Source organism: Lates calcarifer, linkage group LG8, assembly GCF_001640805.2.
Source record: "Lates calcarifer isolate ASB-BC8 linkage group LG8, TLL_Latcal_v3, whole genome shotgun sequence".
NCBI classification, from domain to species: domain Eukaryota; kingdom Metazoa; phylum Chordata; class Actinopteri; family Centropomidae; genus Lates; species Lates calcarifer.
In genome coordinates, this window is record NC_066840.1 from 10,276,044 (window position 1) to 10,296,472 (window position 20,429).

Consider the following 20,429-nt stretch of genomic DNA (forward strand, 5'->3'; position numbering starts at 1 on the left):
TCTGTTTGTTTGAGCAAAATACCACGTAGAGTGTTATTATCAACTGGTATTCCAGTAGCAGTGACAATGGCGAGTCCGGGATACGTTTGAAACGGTTCACGTTCATAGCTTAACGTTTCTATTTTCTCAAACAGTTAAATTTGAGAGGCGCTTTAAGAACGTTCTAAAGTGTTTACATTAAAATCAAATGTTGACAATTGAGGTGTTCCTTAGGTGGAGTGCAGATTAGTTTTAAAGTTGTCAAGACTGAACTGCTAGTGGCTGAGTTGCATTCTGGGTAATGTAGGCACCAGATTTTGGCAAGGAAGGAGTGGAATGGAAAAGATTATTATCCCTGGTTCTGCTGCATCAATTTTGCTACTTTTTAACTGTTCACTATGAGACATATGAAGCAGTACAATTCTAAATCAGTGTGATGGACTCCATGGCGCCCTGACTCCCAAGTGTGCCGGCCTTTAGCCAGGACTCCTGAAGCTAGCTGTAAGTGAGTGGACCTCAGCTTTAAGGCTCTCCACTCCACTCAGGCTCCTGGTTACGTGCATGTGGTAGCAATTTTGGGGCTGATACACACACACACACACACACACACACACACCACACACACACACACACACACACTCCTTTGCCCCATGGGTCCACACAGAAACCCCCTTTCCCGTACTCCCCACCTAGTCTGCCCACTCGTAAAGCTGTGCCCATTCTGGCACTGCATAACCTCTCACAGCCATATAAAAGAACTTACAAACAGTGGTAGCAAACAATTTTGTTAATAGCGAAAGCTCTGTAAACACAGCTCCATATCCCGAAGCTACTGAGTGTAATCAGTGGGACTGTATAATGACAACTGGCATTAACTGTCATCAACTCACTGACCACTATAATCAAGCACAGAGACTCTTTCAAATGAAATGACCAAAGGCAGAGGTAAAAGATCTGTACACATTCCAACAGGATTCTTTGTACCAGTGGAGAACGAGTTATATGGAAAGTTAAAAACAATGAAGCAAACGTTTAATTTTTTAAGATTTTATTAAAATACGGTGTGGAGTTTACCATCGGAAGTTACCATCACAAACATGATTGTTTCTAATAAAAAAGTAAACAAAACAAAAATAAAGCTTAAGAGCCTAGTTACAGGAGATTTTTTTTTCATTTTTGTTTTTTTTCTTTTTGTTTTTGCAGTCTGGTGAAAGAAAAAAAAAATCAATTCACAATGAGAGTGAGTGGAAAAAAAAAACATGTTCACATGTTGTAAAAATACATTTCCCAATTTTAACATTACACACAGTCACTTTCAAACATTCATTCATTCATTCCTTGTTAGATGGTTAGATGTCAGTGCCAAAAGAAAGCAAAACAGGAAAAAAAAAGTTCAGACCTGTGCACAAAGGGGGGAATGAGGGGAGAGCGGTCTCTAAAAACGCAGGAGGCTGTTCTACATTCTGAGGGCGGAAAAACCTGGGATGAGGGACACGAGACAGAGGGCGACTGCTGGAGGATATGTGTGCATTTGAACCCTGAGAGAGAAAAAGTGACCGATTCTCGTAATTTTCTGCTTCTTTTTCTTTTCTTTTTTTTTTGACAGACCACACCAGTGTCCGCTATGCCCTCCCACCCCCAGCCCCACTGGGGGCTCTGGCAGCGCTGTGAAAGACGCTTTAAGAGCCCCTGAGTGACAGTGGTGGTGGGTTAGTGGGAGGTGGGGGGGCATTCTCACACCCAAGAGTGAAATATCAGCTGTGGCATACACACTGTGCTTATCTGTTAGCCTACGCACATACACACTGCTGGGCTGACTTAACTATTAAAAACTAGATAACAGACAGAAAAATAACATTAATGCACATTAAGAGTTCACACTGGATGTACGCGTTTTGCAGAATGAGTCGAAACCTACACAAGGCTAAACGTGGTTCATCACTGAAAAAGAAATGCAAGGTGCTGCAGATTTAGGCCTGTCGGGGTGTGAAGAACTTTTTTCGCGGAGCGGCCTCCATTGAGGCCTGTTCTTTCCGACTGGATGTGTCTCCTGACTTCACCTGCTGTGGTCAACTGTATTAAGGCAGTGAGTGGTTCCATGGCGACTTTCTATAACAGCTACTTTAACAGGGAGAGAATAAGTAAGGCCCAGAGGATATCAGCTGGAAAAGGACAGTTGGGATAAGACAAATTAAAAAAGAAAAAGAAAAAAAAAAAAAACACCAGGAGAGGGATCTCTTGTTTTCTCTGAAATGTTTCAGTACAACATGTAGAACACAGACAGCATATCCATAAAATGAAATCCTACAATAAAAACAGAATGGTTTTCATAACAGTGCACTGCTGAACTGAAAAAAAAAAAAACAATATATATAATCATCATCAACAGCAAAATTTAAGATTACTATAATGCTCATATTCTGAACTATGGGGGTTATTTTTTAAAAATATATACTCATCACATGACAGAGGAGCCTAGCATCTCAGGACACAAACATGCTCCATGTCTCTCATAGACTCTGAGGGGAAAACTGTACATCACTGGAAACTGACCACGACAAAAATGGCAACTCGGGTTGAAAACACTCTGAGGGGGAGAAGGCCGGGGAGCAGAGGGAAACAGCAAGATGACACCAATTTTTTTAAGCCAATAGTAGTTCCCCTAGAAAATTACCTCACATGCACGATAGATAGAGCAGCTTAACAATGAAGGGAGGGGTTAAAAACAAAAAAACAAAACAGCATCTACTACTATTGTTCTAATAAAAGAAAACTAGCAGACCACGACAACTGCCTTTTGTTTTTTTTCCTCATTTTTCATAAGCCAGTAAGATGGAGGTCGAAACACATTAACTACAGTCTGAAGTCTAAGAATGGCAAAGTGTTGTGCTGAATTTTCCACAATGAGGAAATAAAAGGTAAAGGGAAAGAGATACACACTGGTTTTGAAGCCTGAGTATTTCAGTGACCTATAGCGAACCTACAGAGATTTTGTCAATTTATTTCATTGGGCAATGTTTTTTTATTGTATCATTACTGCTACAATTTCACAACCCTTCTGGTAAAGAATAGTAAAGAAGTATCTAGAAAATCTGTACAAAAAATAAAAGGGTATGCACGGTACATTCAATATCTGTTACTGAGGTACTAGAAAGGTGTTCCCTTGACACCAGGGCAACAGCGTTAAAGAGTTACTCCTAGGGACTATTCCTTTGGAAAGACAACAGCTTGTTATCATAACAGGGTGAGGGAACATACAAACACACACAAACCCACACGCACACACTTACATGCATGCGCGCGCACACGCACACACACACACACACACACACACAGACACACACCACTGTCATTAATAAAGCCAGCATGCAAGAACACTGTCCCCTTGCTCCGACAGGGAATCTAATCTCTACTGTCCCCTCACGCTTAAAGGAATTGGTGGATGCATACTGGTTCATGGGCAGATGTGTGGGGTCGGTCATGACAGTGGGAGGAGAGTGGAGGGTGGGTGCAGGGGTGAGGATGGTGACGGTGGTGGTGGGCTGCAGTGAGATCTTGTCAAACAATAAGGCGGTAGTCGATCCCCGGTGACCCAATCCTGTTCTGAATGTCGGCAGTGTGTGATCATGTTCTTCGTCACTGAAGCTAACCTGTAACTGTCCCATCTGTTTGACTGAGATGAGTGGTCAGACAGTGCCCTCTGCTGGCGAGGCCCCCTGCATGCTGCGGTCTTTTCCAGCAAGAAAAAGCTGCTGCATTTGATACTGTGTGGGCACCATATTTAGAGACCTCATGGGCAGTACTCTGGCTGCTGGCATGGCAAAGAAATTCATGCCTAGGCGCTCTCTGATATGATGCGCTCAACTATTATGTCATGAATGGAGAATCCATGAGAGACAAAGCACTTGTAAATACGGGGATGACTGTCCGAAAACTGGACAATCTCAGCAGTAAAACGGTGACAAAGGATCTTGGGTATCACTCCATCAAGGTTGAGGGCTAAAGCATGAACTGAGCAGATATACTTTGACAGCCTGAGAGAGCTCCACACTGACAGCATTATGGATCCCTCTGCTGAACAAGCTGATGACAGTGCCGGGGCAAGAACTAATAGCTGAACTGGGCTGAAGAGTAGCTAGATGCCTGGTGGGGAGGACAGGATGTACTGTTTGTGATTCTGTCTGGTTTACTTTAGTACACATTTTCCCCCATCTCAAGAAATGGGTGGGGAGGGAGGGAAAAAAAAAGAAAAGAAGAAGAAGAGAGCAGTAACATGAGCCATTAATGTACAAGGGGGGGGGCTTCAAACTTTCTGCCTCTGTGCCTCTACTGGTCAGAGTCAGAGGACGACTACAGGAGGCAGCAGGCTGTAAAGCCTCATGTCAGAAATGCTATTCTTTTTTTTTTTTTTTTTTTTTTTTACAAACAAACATTAACACCTAGAACCACAACAGATCAACTTTCCATTAAAACAACAGCCAACTAAGGAAATAAACCAATCCAATCATTGAATCCTTGAGAACAGAGTTATTGCTGACGTTGTGGGGGTGTGAAAGGATGAGGGGATGGCGGGTGTGTGGGTGAGATGAGGACTAGGATGGAGGGATGGATGTGTGTGTCCTGGAGGGATGTGAGGATGCGGGGTAGATGTGGATAGGTCACTCCTGGGCTGGTTATGTGATCTGAGAAACAAGACTGTGTAGATCCACATCAGGTCAAACTGGTGCTGCCGATGTCCTGGAGGGTCGGGCTGTGTCTGATCTGGGTGGGGCTTGGGGGGGGGTCCAGAGGTGACGGAATGTGCTGGCGGCGGCGGGGGGGGCTATTGGTCAGAAGGGATGTCTCTGTCGGCTTCAGCCTTAGTAGGCTGCCCCGGGGAGGGGGCGTGAGGAGGGTGGGAGACGGGGGCGATGCCGTGTGCCAGGGTTCCTGAAACCAGGCTTTCAACCCCTGCGCCAGCTCCTGGGAGACCCCCTGCTGCTGCTGCTGCAACATTGATCAGACCTGGAGGAAATCTGAAATGAAAAACAATAAAAAAACAAAAAACAAAAGCTGAATCTTACTGCCTCCAGATCCATGCTCAGCCTCATGACCCCCCTTTCTGATGTATAACCGTTGTCTATTCTCATCCTCTACATCCACTCTGCTCACCTGTAAGTGGCTCCATTAAGTTCTGGGTGAACAGTGGGTGCCTCCATGCTGGGCCACTGAGAGGCTGCCATCAGGTATTCCTTATTCACACAGTTCTTCAGACTGTCAGGGATACGCCCTACAGCAGGGAAATCAGGGAAACCATTACTACCTCATAGAGATGCAAAAACAGAGTTCATGCTACTGACAGCATCCTTCTTTTGGACAACCGGATTAATTTCTGGTTTAATATCATTTGCAAATATCAACTGATAAACAAAGGTTTTTTCAGAACGACCAGAGAGTGTGTGTTTAATCGGCAACTAAGGGAAAATGCCAATGGTTTGCTGGTTTCAGGTTCTCAAATCTCAAAAAGATATGATGCTTTTCTTTATCATTTATGATAAAATAACATTTTTTAAAATCAGTCGTTTAAATGAGGCTGTTTTATTGTGTCATGTTGAGCTCTGTGAAATTGTAATGGGTATTTTTCACTATTGCACGATTGCAGGTTAATAATCATGGACATACAAAACTTTCATTTTGATCTTTATTTTGTTGTCAGTCAGGTATGGGATCATGTTTAAAGCCCCTTTTATCCATGCACTTAATTCTGTAATTGCTCTGGCCATATAGAAAAACTACGACATACGTTTCTAGTTTATATAATAGCCAACATTACAAAAACAAGAAAACACAAATCTTATCATTTACACAGAAAACACGGGAAAATAAGGGGCAGGTTCAAAACTTTCAGTTGTTAACATATTTTATAGGTATCACAATATTTGACTATAGATTTGGCATATTTTCTACCAGACATTGTGGCCGCTGATATTTTCACCTAATGGACAACTACACATGAGCTAAAACATGAACTCTGATCTGTACTAATCAGTGTATTTCAGTGAGACCACAGACTTGTGCCTGTTTAGTTAAAAAAAAAAAAAGTGTGTGCCTTACCAGTGATGGCACGGCGAACCTCCCTGGCTGCCTCCTCACGAGCCTCCACGGAGGCCTGCTCGCTGTACCAGGATGTGTGCGGGGTACAGATCAGGTTGGGGGCATCCTTCAGAGGGCCTGTTGAGAAACTGTTAAGAAGGGGAAAGGTTGTTACAGAGAGGAGTGACAAGGTTGTGTTATTCTGCACATCCGTGGTCGTATATAGGCCAGTGTGGGCCTAGAGTATCATGGTTACCTGAAGGGTTCTGTCTCATGGACGTCCAGGGCAGCCCCTCGTATCCTGCCCTCTTTCAGGGCCTGAGCCAATGCTTTCTCATCAACCAGACCCCCTCTTGACGTGTTCACCAGGAAGGCTCCCTGGCGCATCTGCATCAAGAGTTAGCAACAGTATGATTAAACTATGTGGAGCAAGCTGGAAACTTTCAATCTGCAGCAAAATACAACATCATTTCATCATTTGGCACAAATATATTCTACTTTTATTCTTCCAATCTGTAATACTGATGTCCTACAATATGGGAGCCATGTTTGTTTCAGGCCAAGGTGTCTAGACTGTTGTTAAAATTAAACTCAAACATTGCTAGCCAAATATTTTAGTCAGGGTTTTAAGCTGCAAATAAACACTGAATGGTGACTCTTGCTGGTAATATTAGAGCTTCCTCCAATCATTTTCAGAATATCAATAAGCAGGGTTCTGCATTTTAGACTTGAAAGGCTGCACAGTACCTCGAGATAACTTCTGTTGTGAATTGGTGCTATATAAATAAAATTTGACTTGACTTGACTGCATAACAAATTTTTCCAAAACTTAAATCTGTTAAACAAAAGGATGGGCAGGACCAGTGTGTGACAGAAACAATTTATGTAGCTGATGCCGGCTAAATGATGATGAATGTGGAATTTATTTAATTTCTACAGTCTATAGCTAATGCAGCTAAACCTCAGAGCGAGCAAACGCCTTTTTTCCCTCTCAAACAGCAAGAGGAAAAAAGGATCAGATGTACAGACGTCACACAAGGAAAAAAAATGATTTGACAAGAGATTCAAAATGATTGACATGAATAAATGATGATTAAATGATCTGATAAATGTATTCAGATTCAGGACATTTTAATGAAATTGATGATAATGTATCTCATCTAGTAAAAACATAGCGATGCGGAGGTTGAAAAAATACCTACTAATGAGAAGAAAAACATGAGACAAACTTTATGTTTTGCATATTCAGTGTGAATCCCTCTTACCTGTTTGATGGTGAAGTCATTAATGAGGTGGTGGTTGTGCTCGTTGAGGCTACAGTGCAGGGATACACAGTCCGAGTGGATGAGCAGGTCCTGCAGGGTGGCCATGCGCTGCAGGCCTAGTGAACGCTCCACGCCATCGGGCAGGTAGGGGTCATAGAAGATCACACCAAAACCAAAGGCCTTGGCCCGCAGAGCCACCGCTTGGCCAACACGCCCTGCAAGACCAAGAGAAATGGTGAGGTTATTAACGGCCACTGCGGTGCCCTTGTTGGAACCAAAATAGAAATCATAAATACCAAACAGGTCCGACAGCATACTGCTTGTCTGACCATCAACTGTCAGCTTGGATTAAACAGATGCCCTGAGGCACTTCAGCACAAAATGAATTATGTTCAATTAAAACTCACTAAGACAAAAACAATTTCAGATTAAAGGCACTGCAGGAATATGCAGCAACAATGCTCCCCAACAAATTTAAGCACACCTAGCCACACTCTTCACTCACCCAGGCCGATAATGCCAAGCGTCTCGCCCCGGATACGAGCAGCACCACCAGCCACCTCCCTGATCTGCTCCACACTAGAGGCACGGGTTCCCTCTCTGAGGGCCTGGTGCATCCAGGTGACTCGCCTGTACAGGTTGAGGATCAGACATAGTGAAGTGTCGGCCGTCTCCTCCACTGAGGCTGCTGGCACGTTACAGACAGCGATGCCTGCGTGGTCGGGTGAAAAAGAGGAGGGAAAAACATGAGAATCGGAGAAACAACGGCATCTGTCATGAGGACTACTGTGAACACCTTTGTGCACTGTCCTGGGTTAGCTCACCTAGCTCAGCAGCTGCTTTGATGTCAACATTGTCAAAGCCTGAGCCAATCCGGACAATTACTCGTAGGCCTTTAAACTTTTCCAAGTCATCTCTGGACAGAGTGATGGTGTGGTACAGCAGAGCGGCCACTGCCTCATTTAACACCTGCAGAGGACAAATGCGTTATAAATCATTTTAATATTTATCACAATAATATGCGCTAAACGTCAAAATATTAGTCATTAATTGCCAGGCTGTGGAGACACTTCTGTTGGATTGAGAAGGCGGCAACAAAAGTTTGGGTACAGTGCAGATGTTGATTACATTCATCTACAGGATGAAATTAGAAGCAGTGTTTTGCTCTCATGGGTTGTGAGAACAGTGTGGATATGGGAGTGGGCGTGTCTCTTCTACCTTCTCGTGAATCTCTTGTGTGGACTGGGCATCGCAGAAGGCCACTGTGGCCACATCTTTAAGGATGGGCATTTCCACAGTGCAGTCGCGCCCGTCCAGCAGGGCCACGAGGGGCCGCGGGTGCATTGGCCCGTTCAGGATTGGGGGTCGGATACCTGAGTCCAGAAGGAAGAAAACAGCGTTCGTTGTTGCATGTGGGCAATAAATAAAAGCTGTTACATGTTAAATGACCATTAGAAATCCAGGACAAAAAATGCTTAAAAATAGAGGTCCCCAAGCCACACCGGAAGCAGATGAACAAATTTTCTGTGACAGGTTTTCATCTCACTCCTACTGCTCTGACACAGCTTGTTGATGACATGTGGTGTACACAGCTACCAGCTACACTTGTATTTCAGAACCACTAAGGTTTAGCTGGAGGTTAGTGACTCAACAGTCTACATTTCCCATGTCTGGACTACCCGACGTGATGCAAGTCATCATACCCTAACACAAAATCCCCCTCTACACATGACTAAAGCTAACAGGGCAAACTGCTTAGACAATAATAACTCAGACTTTTATGACACTCATTTTTTCCAGACGCACCCACAACCAGCAGCACCCTCAAGAAACTACCAGGATGCGGGGTGTGCATGTGTGTGTTCCCACAGAAGTGATGTGTTCTTTGGTTACAAAAGTAATGTGTAACTAAATCTGGGATGGGGCATGGAAAGCGGCCAGCATCCTGGCCTATTTGGTATTGAACTCCAGCTCTGTTTAGGAATGCACGGAACCAATATACACTGTCAAGTCTTCATTGATCCATCTCAGTTCCACTCAGATCCTTCGACTCCTCATAAGGCGAGGGGTAGATTCTGGTTGATGAGGTAGGGCACATTTGATGAAGTGTTAATTCTGGGAACTTGACCTGCCTACTGTATGAGCGGAGCACACACACACACACAGAGGGGGGAGGAGGGGGCAGGGACGGGAGGGAGAGAGGTGATGGAGTGTGGCGGCTGGGGGGAGGGGGAGGGGTAGAGAAAACTGTCGGGGTCTCGGAAAGGAGGTGGTGGGGGTTCATGAGGGGGCCTGAGTCATGACCTAAATTCTCCCGTCTGGAAGAGTCTCTCCTTCCTATTTTTCTGGATCTCCTCCTTTCTTCAGACACATACAGATAAAAATACACACACGCACACGCACACACGCACACACACACACACACACACACACACACACACACACACTCTGGCAAAAATGTGCACTTTTGACCCACGTGCACCACGGCCATTTACCATTCTGCCTACAAAGGAAATGTTGCAAGTTGAAAACAAATCAATGTCTTAAGTAATACCACATCCCCGTCAGGACATTGGTGTTAAATTAGGAGAAATTTAAATAATTAACACTAATGGTTATTTCAGTATTGCTTTTTACACCTCTCTCTCTCTCTCTCTTCCTTCTCAGCAGCTCCTGGCTTGGACTAACCCCACTCATGCACCAGTACACACTATCTTGTCCCTGCTGCGTGACAGGTGTGTGTCTGTGTGTCTCCCCGGGTGGGGGAGTGTGTCTAGCTGGAACATTCACTTGGACAGAGGGCAGGAGGTAATGGTGAGACTGCAGAGGAGGGAAGGGAGCTGGTAGCCGAGGGTGGAAAACAAATATTTGTGAACACTTCCTCTGACGTCTGAGCATTTCCCTACGCATGCATGAAATGCACACGGGCAAAATGAGAGAGAAAAACACACAGCCTGGTACGCTTGTAAAAAATGTACAATCTGCTGCGCTCAGTTTAGCAATGTGATTCACATTCATTGCAGATGGCTCAAGAATGCTAACAGGCCTACTGCAACACGCCGAGAGCACAAAGAGACTCTCACTATGTAGAAAAACCCAAAGGGGCTCATCACAAAGACCATCTCTGAAAAAGTAGTGCTGGAAATATACAAGTAGGCCTACACACAGAGTAATTTGAGTAAAGGACACTGGCATACCCGAGGCCTACGAAGCACAAGCATGGCCGCACACACAATACAATTCATTCAGTGATTCATTCATTCTCCCCCCCTCTCCCTTTCTTTCCTCTCGCTCCCTCCTCCTCTTCTCTCTCCCTCTGGCCGCAGTTGGAGGAGTAAGAGGTGAGGGGGGAGGGGCAGCGAACGATGATAATGCAGCAAGCAGCCGTACTCCACCCAGACGCAGCTAGACACACACACACTTGGTTATTCAGTTCCTTCTCAACGGCTGCGACAACACCGATACTAGCTGAACATAAAAGGGAAACTACACACACATAGCTGCACCACACCCAATCCTTAGATCCCCCCCCAACCCCATAGTTCACAAATTTCAAAAACACATGCCAAAATAGAAAACACATGAGCACCGGGCCTAACCTTGCATTATGAAGTCTGTCAGCCTGTCTTCCTCTCTCTCTCTCTCTCTCTCCCTCTCTCGCCTTGCTCTCCCTCTATCGCTCTTTTTTTCTCCCTCTCTCTCTCTTGTCAGCCTGCTCTTGGCTGGCTGGATCCCAGCTGTCATCCACGCCCAGGCCCTCCCCCATGACCAGCCTCCAATCACACGCGGCTCCATTGAGGGCCAGCCAACCAGCACTAACCTCATTAGCATAGCCGAGGCTGAGGCCGAGGGCGGTTTGAGCTGTTGTCGTTTTTTAAAGAGACAGCTGGCCCGTTTCCCTGCCCCACGACCCTTCACCTTGTCCTCTCCCTCTCACCCGTCTCCTGAGACTCTCCCAGACTGTTCCCTCCATTTTAGCGCACCATTATGTCTGATCTCCATCGTCTACTCTCCACTCTACTCCAGCTCAAAATACTGTCTCTCCAAGAAATCTGCAATGTACCGGCCATGACTGCATAAGCTTGGAGCAACGTAAAAACTTAACTTGTTATCTCCTATATGAAATACACTGCACTGTTTCCATGTGTACATTCTCTGCATACCAATTGAACTAAAAATAAAAAATTAATAAACAGCAATCTCCTCCACTCTCAAACACAGAGGAAGCAAGAAATACAATCAGGGTCTGCATTTTAACTTGTCAGGTCACATTACTGCTTCAGGTGAAGAACACTGCATACAAATGTGTCAATCAATAGCATTTCATTTCCTTAAAACGAAAGTATTTCACCAAAACCACAATATTCCTAGAGCACAGGGATAATATATTGAAAGCAGCGAGTAAAGAGCAGAACTATACAAACATAATAAGCCAGTGTCAGCATCTGGTGTCAGAGAATGCACCAAATTTGATTGATGATCATTTTTCTAGTTTAAATAAGTAAAATCTGTTTTTGATATGGTCTGTCTACGTAGCTACATAATTACAGATTTGAACCAAAGATTCTGTAATTTTCACATGTGGACACAATGAACAGCATATATCTTTTGCAATCAGGTATAAAAGCTCATCTCTCAGTAGTAAAAGGTTTTACAGTATGAGTTACATGGTTAAGAAAACCTGGGTATAATACAATAAAGTTTTGATACTTTACATCAAAGTAACAAATTACAACTCATAAACAGAAGCTTCTATATATGCACTTTTGAGTATTTATGAAAACTCACCCTCACAAATGCGGTCAAGTCTCTGCCGCTTGACCTGTTTGTGTTTGTCCATCAACGCCATAGACCAAGCAGTCTGAACCTGGGACAGAGAAGAACAGATCCAAGTGCTGTGGAGCCCCTTTAGTGATGTCCACTCAGATTCACCTGTACACAAATGGAAAAGTCAGTAAAGAAAAAATAAAAAAACAAGGGCACTTCTTAATATTTCCTTACATAACTACACAACTGACTGCATGCTCTGCGGAACAGAGAATGAAAGAGAAAATATGCAAATTGGAACTTTTATTTATTTTTTGGCAGCTGGTTTCTACAGCCCACCTGGTGTAAAAAAAAATGTAGTATATCCATATTTAACAAAAAAAAAACAAAGATATGATAACATAGAATTAATCACCGTTAAAAAAAAAACAGGCTGAACAGTAACCATTCACTCATCACTGGAAAAGACTAAGTTTATCAAATTAACTCAGAGAATCTGTGATAGTGGGTTATTCTGACAGTGACAAACTGCAGACAGACACTCACCTGGAGAACAATGTTTGTTGTGCCAGTCAGGTTGACAACTTAGTTTACACTGTAAACAAAGGAAATGAATACTGGCTTCAGATATAATAATGTCAAACAGTTAATATCACTGCAGGGGATTTGTTAAGAGGACAGCAGATCCACGTTACCAACACTGGCAAATATGTCATACACAAGTATCAATAAAATGTACTATTATGTGCATCCCCCGTTAACAAACGTGTTTTGATAAAAGTAATTTGTGAACTTCTTCAAACCTGGATAATCCTCTGTCACTTTACTCTAAAGAGTGTATTATTTTTTCTGTTTGACCTGTTAGAGTGGCTGATGATGGTTTACAACTTTATGGTCAACTTTCAAAAACACCAGCACTCATACACACAGTTAATGTTATTTATAACAGTGTCTGACTTTAACGATAACTTCACGGTGGAGACATCACAGAGCCCCTCGTTAGCAGCCAAGTTACCGTTAACTAACTAGCCTGAGGTGCTAGCTAACCCTTTTCTCAGCTATCGAGAATAACCGGGGCTCTTGCAATGAATGGTGGGAATTTATCTGTCCCATACAAACACTACAGTCATTTACTTTATCTTAGGTGACAAACCCACCACACTTAGTCTGTTCGTTTCGAGGTAGTTTAGATAACATTAACTTCTGCATCGCCACCCGAGCTAACGCTAACTAAATACATAGCACCGCGGCTAACTAGCCGATGTTAGCTAGCTGACCCAAACACAAACATTTGAGGACTTTAAGAGGATAACATTTTAATGAAACTACAAATTCTCACTATCTCTCGAACAAACACAGTATTCGGTGTTAATCGGCTTCCACTAACTTGAGAAGTGTGTCAAAATAAACCATCTCCATAGCTATACATATCAGGCGTTTGCAGCGATGCTAACGTTAGCTAGCCAGCGCCGTTAACTAGCGTGCCGCTGAGTGTGTGGGAGAGATGCAGGCGGAGGGGGAGCCCATTTCGTCCGATTTGTTATCAGCGAGTGGCGCTACAATGTGAAATATCTGATCCAGAAGCTGAAAAAAATGATTAATTCTACAGGGAAAGGTGAATCGCCCACATGACTGAATTCACGCAGGACTACTTTGAAACCCAGTGAGCGAATCTTGCAAAAATTGTCAATTATTTACCCCGAATAAACTCTTTCAAGAGTGCTGAGACAGTGTGCGTGCGTCGGTGGTGTTCCCTCTCTCCCGATCGCCATGAAATTAGACAAAAGAGGAAGTGGCTTGTCGGTGGGGGGGTCAGGCGGTCTGTGAAAAAGCGTCGCTGGCCTGGAAGGAGCGCCCTCACCTTCCACGGCGGAACGGCTATCGTGTCTGACAAAGACACGCTAAGTCTGTTCAGATGTTACACGCCTGCATATTTAGTTGTTAGAAACTTTTCGAGTGTACTTTGTCTACTGTTGAATGTTTTCATAGAGCCAATCATTCATTAGTATTCCTCTGTTACAGACCACTATAATTCAAGTTAATGAAGTCAGTGTGATTTTTTTTTTCCTCAAACAGAAAATTTAACTGTTAACGCATGAATATCTGCTGCTAAAGTCAGAATTAATTAAATATTCAACATTTTTAAGCAAATAAAGTATTATGCTGAAACTAGCCGCTAGAGGTCACACAGTAATCTCATAATCTATTGCCCTCTGATCTTATTTGCTCTTTCATTCGACCACAAGCAGGATCAATTATTTTTGAATGGAAGACAAGACACTTTTTGGAAAAAAAAATATCATTCTCTATTAAATTTTATTTGTACATAAATTGTGCAACTGTAATATTTCCATCTGAAAACACATGAAAAATCATTTCTGAAAGGCCACCAAATCATTTGCATCAATACCACCTTTGTCACATACACTCATAGAATTGGCTCGACGTGTGTACTCACTCTAACCACTGTACAGTACATTTGTGCCCTATGAAGTCCAGCTGCAGCATCAATTCAGTTAATCAACTGACTATTATAGTGCATGTGCCACCTGTTCAAGAATCAGCGCAAATGGAGTTTGCAAAAATGTCTGGCTGTGAAAAGAATACCAGAGCACCAAGAACTCTGTATTTTAAGCTTAAGGCATGGTCAGTTTACAGTATCATCAGTATGACTGTTGACAAGGTGTGTTAATGTCCAAGCAATTGAGAAAACTCCAAAAAGAAAATATCTGAACAGAAAGAGGGAGCTATCCTTTCCTCTATCACAAGATAAGCTTCCTGTTGATGATGCAGAGTTGCTCCAAAAGAACAAGCTGGACAGAACAGCAGTAAAAGTAGGTATTTTTTAGGGTCTGTGAGGGAATTATGGAGCAGCAAAAACTTGGAATGTATCCTGTTCAACCTACAGGTAAGCATTTACATATAGATAGTATTCTTATGTTGTTTGGGCTACTCGCATTTTATTTTGACCTACATATGGCAATATTATGTCAACTTTTACCAGCTCACATACACTCATGTCCAAATTCAGAGACCCAAACACTAAAGTAGACTGACTACACACCAGTATATAATGGGGCACAGAGGAATGCTCTTCTCTGTCCCATTTAACTATTGCCTTTTGTGTGTATTCAAATCCCTTATGAGGAAATATTAAGAATATTCCGCTAACTGCAGTATATGGTATTCTTTGATAAAGATATGTAAGGATATCAAGATGCATACCAATGGTTAATGCTAATTAAGACTTGTATCAGTAGCCAAAAGTCAGTGTGCATGAAAACTTGCTTATTTGCTCATGCACATTTCCCTATGGAGTGTTGAATAGGCAGGCACTGACATTTTTGTGAAATGTTGAACAGTGAACTAGCTCAAGTGTTACAATCATAACATTGTAATTTGATATTAGCTCCTAATTAATTGGTTCTTGATTACAAACTCTGGTGATACACCTTAGGAGAGCAACAGGTTCCCAAGGATTCTGCCAGAAGAGCGCACAAAGCCTACAGGTGTGCTTAACATGGTTATGAATGCAGTAATCACACTGGGAGCACCAAGGAGTGGTCAGTTTTCCTCTATAAGGTTCAAGTCCAGTTCTGTGCAGTCTCTTTCAAAAACAATCTTTTGTCCTCCATCTATTACAGTTCTTTTTCTTTTATCTTCTTCCTCCTCTTCTTCGCTTTCACTTAGTGGCCCAATGCTGGCTCGTCCCAGGAACTCAGCAGGGGAGAACACCGAGCGCTGCTCTACCTGGGAAGACACAGGAACTGTGCAGCCATCTTTACCACTCACTAGGCTCTCACAATTTCCAATCTACAGAAGAGAAAGGGACATCATGAGTATCATGTGACAGTTCTACTATTATACATGTAGCAAAACACCTCTCTAAAGTCAGACCAGTATCACTGTCAGTGCTCATTAAAACAGCCAAATTTATCAGCTTCACGCTGATCCCAAGGATCCACACCCAAAGGTAATACAATAAAGGTAGCAGTTCCAGGAAGTCTGCATGGATAGCAGTGCCTGTTTCTTTGGTTAAGTATAGATTAATTGATAGAGTTAATGGGCTTGGCTGGCAAAGTGTGACCTGGCTGTCACAAGAAAAGGATCAGGATAAAAACCATTAACTGTGCAACCAGAGACTCTTATTTATACAAGTATTTAATCCTGTTAAATGTGTTAATGTAATATGTAACAGATTACCTGACTATTTGACACAGATTAGAATACGTAGGTAACCAACGTACTGTAACTTTCTTGCTACCCAACTTTGAGTATGTGCTAGGTGGTTTATCATGGTGTCGTGACATATTCGCGCATTAATTCGAGAGGAGTATATATATGGGGGATGGGGGGTGGGGGTGTCCAACTTGTCAGTAAATCTGTATTTAAAGTTTAAGAATTTTCCCTAGACAACCTATGAACTTCTTCTCATAAAGAAAGTTTTTAGTTTTGATTTATTAAGCAGTTGCAAACCTGTGGGGGATGGGGGTGGGGGTGGCTCTGATTAAAGATCCCACTAATGGCATGGAGGCTAGACGGTAAGCTTAACTGCGCTGAGCAAAATGGGCACAAGTGAACCCAGGCCTGCCAATTACTGACTGATATCAGCAACCGTGTGTATTTCAATATACGCACTAATATAAAGAGACTGACACCAACTACCTATTATGACAGCCCATAGGTCTTTCTTGCTCACCTGTGTCATCTTGCTGAAGTCAAGGCCTGGCCTGGGGTAGGGGAGAACATCTGGGTCATGGCGCCTCTTCAAGCGAGGTTTGCGCATGTCGCAGGGCTGAGAGTGGCATCGTGGCAGCGCTGGATGCAAGTCGCGCCTAGAGGAAGATGGTGTGCTGCAGGCCGAGGTTGGAGATGGAGACAGGGCTGGGTGCTCCATGCCAGGACAGCCATAGGTCAGAGCAGAAGCAGGGGAGGGCTGAGGGGGCAGGAGAACAACAGAGGTGTCCTGAATGTGTACAGGGGAGAGGGAGAAGCGGCGCTGCAGCACTGAGTGGGAAATCAGGGGGGCTGGCGAAGAGGAGCAGGAGGAAGGAGTAGCAAAGGAGGCAGAGCAAGCTCCTTTCAGTGTGTCACAGGGGTCCCATGGGAAGCTCCATGGTAGTGGGGAGTCAGAGGACAGTGCTAAGCTAAAGAAGGTAGGGCTAGAAGATGAGTGTAGGGAGGAAGAGGTGAAAGAGGAACTGGGACCACAAAGTGGCAAAGAGCTGGCTCCAGAGCCTGAACTAGATGTTCCTCCGCTTTGGCAGCCACGTTTGACTGGGGTCCAAACCTTGGATGCACTAGGATGCCAGGTGGAGCGGCACCGAGACAGGTCCTCTGGAACAGAAAGGGACCGACAGTGGCGTTTTGGAGGTGGTGGTGGAGGTGAACTTTGGAAAGCCCCATCTGTGAAGGAACCATCTGTTCTCTGGAGACATTCTCTAGGGTGGGACGGAGGCCATGGGGAGTCAAGTCCACAGGAATCATCCAGAAGGTTGGCTTTGGATGATGGGTGTGTAGCTGAGCTGGTCTCTAAAAATGCCAAAAGACAGATATGAGGCCGATTTCCACACCGACAGGTTGCAAATGCTGCACTTAATTCAATGAACTTGCCTTGTCTCGACCTACAAGCACTCCACGAGACAGTGGGACTGGAGCCCACTGCAGGTAATGACTGAAACAGACACATAACTTAAATTCAATCCTGGCAAATAAAGGGGAAAAAAGCATGTTAAAAAGGGATAAGACTTAATTTTGAATCCAACTTACCACATTTACATTGAATGAGAAAGCCTTGTGATAAGGCTCTTCAAGACTTTGCTTACGGAGCTGCTCTGTGATAAGCGTCACCATAATTGTAGCTATGATCCAGGGATAGACATGGATGATGAGGAGATTTACTGAGGGCAGTGGAAATTTTATTAGTCAGAATCCTGGCGTGGTTTGTGGTGTCCCCTCCACACCTCAACCAGCCAGACTGACCAGAATGCTCACTGTGCCACCATCATCTTTATTCCACCTAGAGGGACAGATGAGAAAGGATCCGTATGAAACAATGTCAACAATTAACTGAAAGTGGTCATACGCCCAATGTAGAGAAAGCACTTCATTGAACAGAAGATTATAAATTTGCCAGGCAGATCCACCAGGCCTTGGACAGAAGTGTAAAAGCTGCTAATGGGGACTTTCCTCCAACATGGTATAACTATTGCATGAAAAATCCTAGAGAAAGAGGAACAGAATGATTGAATAAATATGTTCTAAGTAGTGGTAACGTATTTGTTTATGAAACCGAGGCCCAGATTTACATGCTGCCTCATTCACACATGAAAGGTAGAAGTTCATGTTCACAAAAGTCAGAGAGGACACACATTGAGGTGAGAAGACTCAGAACAAAGAAACACTTCACATTCCATCATGCACAGTGAACATGGTCACTGCTTACAGGGACAACAAACATGAACTATGGTAATTTCAAAGAAAATGCTGACTACCCCCCAAGTGAAAACCTTTGGGGCTATACCACGGCAATCAAAGTCTGTTGGATCCCATAAACACAAATGACAAGAGTTGCGAGCTGTGAAGAGAATGGAAGGGGGAGGGAGAGAGAAAAGGGGAAAAGGATGGGGGAAGTGTGTGAAAAATGAATGGGGATAGGGGTTGGAAGCATGCCATAGTATCTTTGCAAGTGGGACAAAAGAACAGCGACCAGGTCTCAAGGGCTTTTATTACCAAGGCAAAGCCAAAATGGTGTGATGTGCCCAAAGAACATAGGACCACATGACATCCTGCAAGGCAGTTTCATTAAAACACATTCCTCAGACATTTTCATTTTATGCAAATAGAGTTAGCTTTTAAGATTTAATGGTTACTGAATCAACAAACATCTTTGAACATTAACCTGCACTGTCTTATATAAAGTAAGCTCAGCAAACCTATTTACAGTTTAAAAATACAACTCAAATTGAGACTAAATCAGAGAGGCAACCTGTTATCTCGATCTGCTGTATTAAAATGTAACATGGTCTTTTAGCCTTTGCACTGCTCTTTAAAAGTGCATAGCATTAATAATCTAGAGTACATTTAATGCTGACAACAGGCCAGATACACTGTATCAACTTCAAATTATGTGTCTGAATTAAAACACCTGACGATTTTCAGAGGTCTGCTCACTGAAGAGACTTTGTTTCAACACTTGCTGTTGGCAGTCAGATGTGGCTTCTAGGGCCTTCCTCCTTGTGGCGAACATGGTGCTACATTGTTAGCCTAGTTCCACATGCCAGAGGACAAGCTACTTCACCGGCACAGGGGCACAGGCTGAACATCTTCCTGTGGCAGAACCCACTAATACAAGGAGCTCTACACCTCTCAGACTCGATTTGCTCAGAATCAGCAAAGAGGAGAACTGTTAACCAACAGCTGATTTCAAACTTTAACATCACTTTTCAATCTGACGGTTATCTTTAATGTTGGCGTTAATTACATAATATTCCCAAAGCGGACAAGCTAGACACATCTAGCTCAAAATACTACTAATTAAGGCCATTATTAGGTTAATTGTGTAGTTCTGACTTAAGGATACTTGACGTCTTTACTGACGTGCAAACCAACACATAAGTTTAAAGTCAGCGTTGCGCAGCTTACCCTAATTAAAAAAAAACACAACGTTTATGTTAGCCAATTAAAAATCTATAACGTTATCTCCGGCGTTAGCTGCAGGACAACTGTTTGTCATTGACCATGCCGGACTTATTAACGTGAGGCCAGATTTACCGGCTAAATCGGATAGCGACTTCAGCTGGTAAAGTATAGAGTAAGCTAGCTCAGCGACACGATGCAGCCCACGGAGCACCAAGTTATTAGCCGGTTCTGTTAGCTAGCTGACAGGATAACAAGTGCCCTAACTAACATTACTAGCATTAGTTTGCTTACATTCGGTCTGTTTGCTACCGTGTAATAGCTTGTCATTATACCCAGTTGTAGCCACGATTCGTTACACTAGAATGTGAAAAGGGGTGATAATAATTTTATAGGCTGGTTGGATAATGTACATCTAAATTAGTTGTAGCGTTAGCTTGGTTACGCAGCCTGTGTGCACGCTAGCATTCTACAGCTGTCCTGATGTATTACCTGCATTCAGTGGTTCCTTAGCAACCGAAGCTGCACACAGTGCACCGGGCAGAGCGCAGTTCAGCGGAGTACTTATAGTCTTCGGACGATACCAATACAGAGGTATTTTTCATACGCTGCCTCAAAAATCACGATTAAAAGAAAGTCCATAATTCTTATATAACGTGCAATTTTTCAATATAACCTTTACACGTGACATTTAAACTGAGACGGGTT

General features: G+C 43.4%; 2 protein-coding genes across 5 annotated transcripts; both read right to left on the reverse strand.

Moving 5' to 3' along the window:
- Positions 1–1,010: 1,010 nt before the first annotated feature.
- On the reverse strand, positions 1,011–13,914 carry ctbp1 (C-terminal binding protein 1). Of its 3 annotated transcripts, none has more exons than XM_018699618.2 (11): positions 13,782–13,914; positions 12,630–12,678; positions 12,105–12,248; positions 8,535–8,689; positions 8,141–8,285; positions 7,822–8,028; positions 7,317–7,531; positions 6,308–6,438; positions 6,073–6,200; positions 5,131–5,248; positions 1,011–4,994 (listed from the first exon to the last, which is right to left on the reverse strand). In XM_018699618.2, exons 3-11 carry the CDS (start codon positions 12,163–12,165, stop codon positions 4,802–4,804), a joined length of 1,353 nt encoding a protein of 450 aa, XP_018555134.1. In that variant the 5' UTR covers positions 12,166–12,248; positions 12,630–12,678; positions 13,782–13,914; the 3' UTR covers positions 1,011–4,801. The 3 variants fall into 3 exon arrangements, with proteins under 3 accessions (XP_018555134.1, XP_018555135.1, XP_018555133.1); XM_018699619.2 differs by lacking the exon at positions 13,782–13,914 and adding an exon at positions 13,471–13,732; XM_018699617.2 differs by lacking the exons at positions 12,105–12,248; positions 12,630–12,678; positions 13,782–13,914 and adding an exon at positions 10,916–11,421.
- Positions 13,915–14,380: 466 nt separating this feature from the next.
- Positions 14,381–20,301, reverse strand: LOC108899217 (protein FAM53C). 2 transcript variants are annotated; one of them, XM_018699534.1, is made up of 6 exons: positions 20,214–20,301; positions 17,853–18,102; positions 17,697–17,757; positions 17,374–17,615; positions 16,783–17,019; positions 14,381–15,896 (listed from the first exon to the last, which is right to left on the reverse strand). In XM_018699534.1, exons 2-6 carry the CDS (start codon positions 17,934–17,936, stop codon positions 15,648–15,650), a joined length of 873 nt encoding a protein of 290 aa, XP_018555050.1. In that variant the 5' UTR covers positions 17,937–18,102; positions 20,214–20,301; the 3' UTR covers positions 14,381–15,647. The 2 variants fall into 2 exon arrangements, with proteins under 2 accessions (XP_018555050.1, XP_018555049.1); XM_018699533.1 differs by having other exon boundaries at positions 16,783–17,615.
- Positions 20,302–20,429: the final 128 nt, after the last annotated feature.